Below are 8,784 nucleotides of genomic sequence, written 5' to 3' on the forward strand. Positions count from 1 at the left end.
AAAGTCATTTTTATGCTTTAGATCAAGAAGAAGTAGATCTTTGAGGTCACAAGTGCAGGTAGTAGACAAATTATTCCAATAACATGGACAGGTTGTGTGACACAATTAAATTACTTATGGTGAGATAAAATATTACCCAGACTTCATTAAATATGGGTTGAAACATGGATAAACACAATATGTTTATTAATATAACATTATTAGAAAATCAATAATACACTTCAAGGATTGATTTTAAGGATATTGTTTACTGTGTTGGGTCGTGACTTGATATCCAATGTAAAATCTGGGTCCTGAATTACCGCTAATTTACTCACCCTCATATTATTCTAGACCTGTGTATATATATATTTTGTGGAACACACAAGAGGAGATGTTTTGTAGAATTTTCATTCAACAAAAGCATTTAGAGTCCAAGAACTTTCAAGCTCCAAAAAGGACCATAAAGCATGATAAATGTATCATTTAAATAGTCCATATGACACATGCCCTAAGTCTTCTGAGGCAATGCTATATATTTTTACGAGGAAAGGAGCAGAATTTAAGTCGTTATTCATTGAAAATCTTACCCTCTGTAGCATCTCTGAAATCTCACTCTGCATATTTATACATAATGTTTTGCATTTCTAGTAACAGATCATAATTTAAATAAAAAACTCTCCTCTCATGGTGTGCCAGTTTTTAGATTCTCTTTCAAGAGAATAAACAACTTGAGTTTTTAAATGTAGTTGGATTCTTCCATAAATGCAAGTTCATGGTTTTCCCACTCTCTTCTAAACATCTTTGTAGGATTTTTGTTCCATCCAACATTTCACAGAACACTCAGTTTCATGACCACTTTGCATGTCAGTACTTTGCTTACTCTCAATGGCTGTAAAAACATGCTGCCCAGATGTATGGCATTGATCATTTGTGAATGCTCTGAGCAGGGCCTTGTCCAGCTCTCCACGCAGATCCAGGCCTTCATGACGCAAGGACGATGTCATCTGATCAAGGCTAGAAAGATGGTCTCCGTAAGTAGTGTGAAACTCTAAATAAAATCATTCATCAATATTACGTGCATGGGTCAACTGTTTAAAGCTAAACTAATTGAAACGTTTAAACATTGCATAAAATGAAACTCTAAGCTGTCATGTGGTCTTAGGGACTGAGTCTTAGTCTAACAATATTTTGCACGCTAAACATGCATACATCAAGACTTCATAAGAAACTGTCCTCTAAATGCACAGAGAACCAAAATGCCATCTCATCTTGCAGAGCGGCAAATCAACTACATGTAAACAACTGCAGTAATGTACTGGTCTAGAGTGCATGAAGTACCATCTCATTACTTTTCTGAATGACAGAGTTGAACCATTTTTACTGTCTTTTTTTACTGATTTACTTGTCTTATTTGTACTTTCGGTCTCCAAAAATAATAATACAAAAATTAAAGTAGTTCATGACTCTATCCAGGTCCTCTGAAGCTATGCGAAACACAACATTTGTCACATTGTTTTGCAGCAATGGATTTGATGGAGTAATCAAACACGCTCACCTAAACTGTTCTCTTGCTCTCGTGTAGCTCTGGAAAACCTAATCATTTAAATGAATTGGTTCTGTCGGACAATTTATGTAAATTACCTTGGTTAAAATAAACGATTCCCTTAAATTTATCATTAGGAACTCTGATTGATTTGAGTAATTCAGTTCTTTCAGACGATTCATGTAAATTAACTCATTCACATAAATGATTCACTGATTCACTTGAGCTTGAGCAGACTGTGCCTTCTTTTTTTTAAGCAAAATATTTAATGTATTTCTGCTGTTTATCAATATATTTCGATTCCGTTATATAAAATAGGATTTTTTTCTAGTTAATTAGCTTATATTAAGTATACAACTTAAATTTGTTAAATTTTATGTTGTCAATGGCATCTCATCTGTCTGAGAACTTCATCCCTGAGTTCAGGGGGGAAACACAAATGCACATGAAGCCTTGTGCACTCTCTTGAACACAAACAAATACAGCATAAACCAGCTTTGACCAGCATGGGAATTTATTTTGCTCTAAGCTGGTCTATTCAGCTGGGACAGTGTGTTTTGCAGAGGGTCTGCTGACCTCACTGCTGGTCATGCGATTTGTTTGTTTATTATTATTATTATTTTATCAGTAGAACTCAAAAGGTGAATTTTCACAAAAGAGAGCATCCTGGCCACTCTACAATGAAACTGAGGGGGACTAAGGCTCCAAAATGACAGAAAAGCAACATAAAAATACCATAATAGTGGGGCAAATGACATGCATGCTATATTCCAAGTCTTCTGATGACATATGGTAGCTTTGTGTGACAAACACACTGAAATGCTAATTGTTATTCACTTATTATCTTCCTGTCCTCTGTATCTCTCAATTCAAATTTAGTGCCATCAGGCACACTGCATCAGGTCTGATGTCAAAGATGTTGAGACACGAGAGGTAAAACTGGTTTTTGGTGGCATTTTTGCAGTACATTAAACTTATTTTTGGTCCATTTCAGAGCTTTAGCGAAGGGAAGATTATCAGTAAATCAGACTTAAATTTCTGCCCTCACACAAAGCTATAGTATGGCTTTAGAAGACTTTCAACAATTCGTATGGACCATTTTTTATGTTATTTATGGTGCTTTTTGTCATTTTGGAGATTGGTCAAATGAAGATAATTTAAACATCGCTGTTGTTTTTAATCAATAAAAGGGAATAATATAATAATGTGCATTAATTCAATGTGCATTAATTCAAGCTTGAAGTACCAATGTCATGTTTTTGCGACTCACAGTCAGCAGGGGGCAATCAGCACTGCTCCATATACACTCCAAAAAATGTTGGGTTATTTATTTTACCCAATAGCAGGGTTAAACATATTGGGTCCCTCTGTTGGGTTATTCCTAATGTTTATTGGGTTGTTTCTATAATAACGCACCCAGTTGGGTTAAAATTGGTTTTGCGAGGACATTTAAAATTTCAACAGTCGACCACTGCCAACAGAAGATACAGAGGTAAATTAATAATATCATGTTATATGAATGCTTTTCGTTTTCTTTATCAACATACAATAATAGCTGATTAATTTAATAATAAAATAATTTCGCCTTAATTTTGGGTCTGCTGTATTGCTGCTCACTTGGCTACCGACATAACAGTTGCTATTAAGCCAGCCTTTTTTAAACTGCTGCATAGAAACTATTAATTGGGATGCTCACCCTCACATTCTGTGTTCGTCCCGACACTTTTTTTGGAAATCATACATAATATTTCATATTTGCCGACGCGTGAAGAAACTGTAAGACACCTCAGCTTTAAGACTCATTATCCGGTGTTGCAGACATGGCAGTTTTTCATCAACTGAAAGAAAAGTATATTGTCATTTTTATAGTGTAACATTAAAATACTTCATAGCTGAAATATGAAACATTTTATCTAGAAAGTTATATCTGCAATGCACTAAATTATATAATACACAAACTGGACTCAACAATATATTACACTAGGGATCGGCAACCTTTTTGACATGGCATGCCATTTTTTATTTTCCTAGTCAATGGCTGTGCCGATGAAGGATTAATAGTGGTGTTTTCCTTATTACATGCCTTGTTGATCTGAAAGCAAAAAGAAACAAATGAAACACAGAATGTAGTCTGTCATCCGCGCAGTCTGACCAAAGCAAAGTGGGCGCATTTACTCCCGTGATTAATCGAAAGAAAAGTGCTGCGCACAGTGCGAGTCTCATCACACATTAATCGTGTTTAGTTTCCCATTCAGCTGATGAAAACACGCTGCGTAATCATGAGAAAGGATTTACATGAAGATGTGATTGGAATGCAGGTGTGGAATTTATATAAATATAGTCTACTCCTCTCTTGCCGTTGCTGGCATGCCAATGATCATATTTCTTGTTTCTTGTTAGGGTTTTTGGATCTCACTTTTGTTTAATAAACTGCACTTGTGTTCGTCTCATCATCGTCTTCATCCTTACCAGGGATGAATCCGGGGGAATCCGCTGGGACTGGATCCGGTGATCTGGGAGGCGGCTACAAGGCTTGGACAGGAGACAGAGCAGCTGGAGGGGCTTGGTGCCCGGAGAGTAGCCGACGACTCGAAGGGCCAGGGTGGAGCCGGAGGTTTGGAGTACTGAGGTAGTGCCGGAGGCTTAGAGGACCGTGGTGGAGCTGGGGGATCTGAAGACCAAGGTGGAGCCGTAGGGTAGGAGGTCCCCGGTGAAGCCGAAGGCATGAGTGATGAAGCTCTGATGGAGGTTTGGAGAACCAAGGCAGAGTCAGGTGACTGACTGATCAAGGCAAAGCTGGAGGGACGAGGAACCCCAGAGAAACAGATTGGCTGAAGGACCACAGTGGAGCCGAAGGTGCAGAGCGGCGGTGGGACTGAGGGAACAAGGGACCAAGGCGGAGTCCAGGGCTCGGAGGTTCAAGGTCGAGCCGGTGATGTGGGGGTAACCGGCTGATCAGAGAGAGGAGGAAATGTCTTGAGTGGTGCCAGCAAAGGAGGAAGGGCCAGGGCACTGGATGGAACCAGGGTGTCCATTATGCTGGCTGGAACCAGTGGAGGATGAAGGATAGTCAGGATGAGAACCAGGGCGGGGAGCAAGTCCAGGTCAATAAACTTGACAAGAGCTGGCTCAGGTATGGTCGAGGCAACATGCACTGGCTCTGGAACGGTCGAGGCAATGGGCACTGGCTCTGGGATGGTCGAGGCAACAGGCACTGGCTCTGGGACGGTCGAGGCAACAGGCACTGGCTGGTTAACCGTGGCAGGCGTGGAGCAAGGAGCCGTGGAGGGAGTCCACTGTGGGAGGAGATTCAAAGACCTCATCCTCCGCACCCACAGTGAAAGTTGAGCTGCAAAGTTTAAGGGCCACCTTCACGAAGTCTCACAGCATCCAGTGAGGATCCGGCGGAGGCATCCGCTCCTTCAGTGCACTACTAAGGCCAGCCCAGAAGACACCCACCAGAGCGTGGTCATCATAGTGCACCAAATTCGTAAGATGGAGAATCTCAAACACGGGATCCTCAACTGGATGCTCTCCTTGTTCGAGAAGGATTCTTACAGCCGGTATATCCATTTATTTTTAGGACAGTCCTTCTGGAACACTGGTTCTTGGAGTGGAAGAGAGGCAGGAGTTATTAAATCTTTTAATAATAAATGCTGGAGTGGAACGGAACAAAACAATAAAGAAAAACATAGTAACACAACATATCACTTCAAGGACTGACAAAGGAATGAACAAAAACAGGAGGGCATTTATAAAAACAATGGCTGATGATGGAATAGAGGACAGGTGAGGAGGATTGGAAATAGATGGAAGTGATGAGGGCAGTGGATTCTGGGAGATGTAGTCTGGGAAAACATTAGGGAGAATGACTGTGACAAGTATAGTATTGGTGAACTTTGTGTATGCATGCACAACTCCCCTCCCATTTTCCTTGCAGCTCATCCAGTCAAAAGAGGGTCGGTGTGTTAAGTTGGATCTCTGCAGTTTGATGATCACCCAGTATTCAAAATTATTTTAAATTTAGGCCATTTTAAGAAATCACTACATTGTGACTCAACTGCAGTTATTCTGTTTTAAATTATTGCTTCAGGTTTGTCATCAACCTATTGGCTCTAACTGTCCCAGTCAAATGTAAACAAACAGCAAACTATCCCCAGAGATAGAAATAGTGTCACATGCTGTCCAGCTTGGCCTGGATCCAGGGACATCTCTCTTACTTAAAAACACATAAACACCCACCTCAGGCTATTGATCTGATATTGCATGCAAATGCCAGCAGCACACTGTGTACAGCACAACCCCTCTGGAATATTTTTCCAGAATTCTTGCCTTCTAATCAGCAGCTCTCTGATTGGCTGTGAGAGAAATGAGTGTTCTGATTGGCTGTGTACAGCTGCTTTGGCATTGCAATTGGCTGAGGGAAACTGATCTTCTTATGATCTGTACTGTTTGCCTGATGCTGCTGGAAAACACAGGAGAGTTTCGGAACAGTGGTCCAGCTATGTACTCTGTGGCACCTCTTACACTGTGTTAATTAAACATCTTCCCAGACTCTGTTCTTGGGGCATAAAGAAAGACTGGGATTGCTATGTAGCGTAGGTTAACGATGGGCCTGTCCATTCCAGCTCAGCTTTCTTTACATAGGTTAATTTCTAACCCTCCAACGAGATTCACTCTGCAGCATGCGGCCTTTATATTGAATATATAACAGGAGAGGGATACTCTCTGATTTATACTAGTCCTTAAGTTTGCAAAAAAGGAACTAAAATATATTTTCTTTAGAATAATGTAATTACAGTTGAAGTCTTTGAGTTAATGCATTGCGGCAGAACAAACAGTAAAATATACAATGATTTGGAATTTCAGGCACAAGATTATACTTGTTGGCATTAGACTAGTTTGATAAAATTGCTTACAAACTTTGTATGTGGCTGTGCAAAGCGATACCCAATCTTTCAACTCATGTCATAAACCATGTAAATTACCAATCTTGCATTTTGTTGAAAGGTTACAAAGAAAACCTTTCCCTCTTTGGAATAACATGCACCAATGGATTTTGTTGAAAAAGACCTGAAGCATGCCTTAAGAAAACACATTGGATCCAATTTCACTTTATGTTGGCTTTAACCAGAAACTATTTAGCAGAGACAGATCACTTCTATTCAAGGGTTATTTTACCCATAAATTGAAAGCTTCTCATGATTTACTTATCTTTAAGCAATCCCAGATGTGTTTGACTTTCCTTCTTCAGCAGAACTGAAGTGAAGAAGTAAATATGCATATTTCAGCGCAGTTTGTCCATAAATTCATGTAAACGGTTGCCATCAGGCTGCAGGCTGCTGGCTGTTTGATGGTCCAAAAGGCATATTTAGGCAGCATAAAAGAAATCCACATGACTCCAGTCGATCAATTAATGTCATCTGACAAACCGATAGGTTGGTGTAAAAAACGAATCGATTATTAAAACTTGATTAATTAAAAAAAAATTGCTCCCTGCCAGCAGTCGATGCAGTGACTTCGGAAGTGTGTGCTTTGTATTCAGCAGAGGAATGAACATCACATGAGAAATAGTTCATTTCAAACAGAAATACAGCGCTGGACAATTTTAAGTTAAAAACGTTTTAACTATCAATTTGTTTCTTACACCAACCTATCGGTTTGCTACAGAAGACATTAATTGATCGACTGGAGTCATGTGGATTACTTTTATGCTGCCTAAATATGCCTTTTGGACCATCAATCAGCCAGCAGCCTGATGGCACCCGTTTACATTTATTTACGTTTACATTTATGCATTTGGCAGACGCTTTTATCCAAAGCGACTTACAGTGCACTTATTACAGGGACAATCCCCCCAGAGCAACCTGGAGTTAAGTGCCTTGCTCAAGGACACAATGGTGGTGGCTGTGGGGATCGAACCAGCGACCTTCTGATTAACAGTTTACCAGTTATGTGGTTTAGACCACTACACCACCACCACTCCATGCATTGGATGGGCAACCTGAGCTGAAATCTGCATATAAAAATCTTCACTTGATGGCTTAAAGGTAAGTAAATCATAAGATAATTTTCATTTTTGGGTGAACTAACCCTTAAAAATGAATGTGAGAAATTAGAAAGCCAACAGATGTAGAAGGGAAGTCCCGCTATACATGTAAAAGAAAGACATCACCTGTCAATCAACTCGAATTTACGTTTACGTTATGTAAACAAGCCAGGAAAATTGCTTCTTCTTCATTTTTTTTATGGCTTAATCTGAGGTACAAAAGCGCAATTAGTGATACCATTGACATCAGATTTTACTGCTGATTTGAAATATGTACTTTGATCAAAATCTTGAACAACGTTTTTGGAGATTTTGGACTTTCCCCATTCAAGTAGATAGGAACTGCACTTGTATGCCACTTACATAGAAAAATAGCTGCAGGAGAGCATTCAAAAATGGCCGCTGAGTGAACTGAATCCATTGCATCCTCAATCCCAAATCTGGCATTTGTTTTTGTTTTTTTCTTCAATTCCTACGCAGTGCATTACCTATACAGCAGGTGGCAGTAGAAAACCAGTCTTGAAGCTGTTTATGTGTCTGTTCTCTCTCCCTCTGTCTGTCTCTCTCTATTGTTTAGTCTGCTGTGTAGAGTGGATGGCCAGGGGTGGCTGAGGTAAATTCCACTGCTGTTACATCAGTTCGCCAGTAGACTTTGACACATCAAATTGGTCTGACACTTTCAGGGTCTTGAGTATTTGCCTCTGTAGGAAACCGATGGGCTTGACCAACCAGACAACTGGCTGCTGTCTGGATTCCCAACATACTGATGTGTACGGTTTAAAGATGCATTTCTGCTAGTAAGAGGGATGTAGCAGGAGTCTAAGTAGCCAGACAATAATTGGAGATAGAGTTTCATTGAGTTACAATGGTCTCAAAGTTTTTCTTGTTTTGATACTTTAAAAGTAAATGTCCAACCAATTGGCATATACAAATGATACCTTTTATTATTATTTATTAAAAATTTTCAGTTGTTTTAAATCAACTAGTGTCAATGGGAAGTCAGTTCCCCTCAAGTTCACAGTCACACATGCTTTCCTAGCAGAGTGTATTCAGTAACAGGTGTATGCGCATGTTCTACTAATGTTTACAATCAGAGAGAGATTTTTCTGTTTTGCTTGAAAAGTCTGTGCTATATACTTTTAAAATAAATGCCACTTGATTAGATATTTAGTTATATACCATTTTGTAATGCAAAGACATTCATATATTT

General features: G+C 39.6%; 1 protein-coding gene across 1 annotated transcript; it reads right to left on the reverse strand.

Moving 5' to 3' along the window:
• Nucleotides 1–268: 268 nt before the first annotated feature.
• Nucleotides 269–4,428, reverse strand: LOC127632976 (uncharacterized). Its single transcript, XM_052111832.1, has 2 exons — nucleotides 3,995–4,428; nucleotides 269–996 (listed from the first exon to the last, which is right to left on the reverse strand). The coding sequence occupies exons 1-2, from the start codon at nucleotides 4,249–4,251 to the stop codon at nucleotides 774–776; spliced, it is 480 nt and encodes a 159-aa protein (XP_051967792.1). The 5' UTR covers nucleotides 4,252–4,428; the 3' UTR covers nucleotides 269–773.
• Nucleotides 4,429–8,784: the final 4,356 nt, after the last annotated feature.

Source organism: Xyrauchen texanus, chromosome 39, assembly GCF_025860055.1.
Source record: "Xyrauchen texanus isolate HMW12.3.18 chromosome 39, RBS_HiC_50CHRs, whole genome shotgun sequence".
Classification (NCBI taxonomy): Eukaryota; Metazoa; Chordata; class Actinopteri; order Cypriniformes; family Catostomidae; genus Xyrauchen; species Xyrauchen texanus.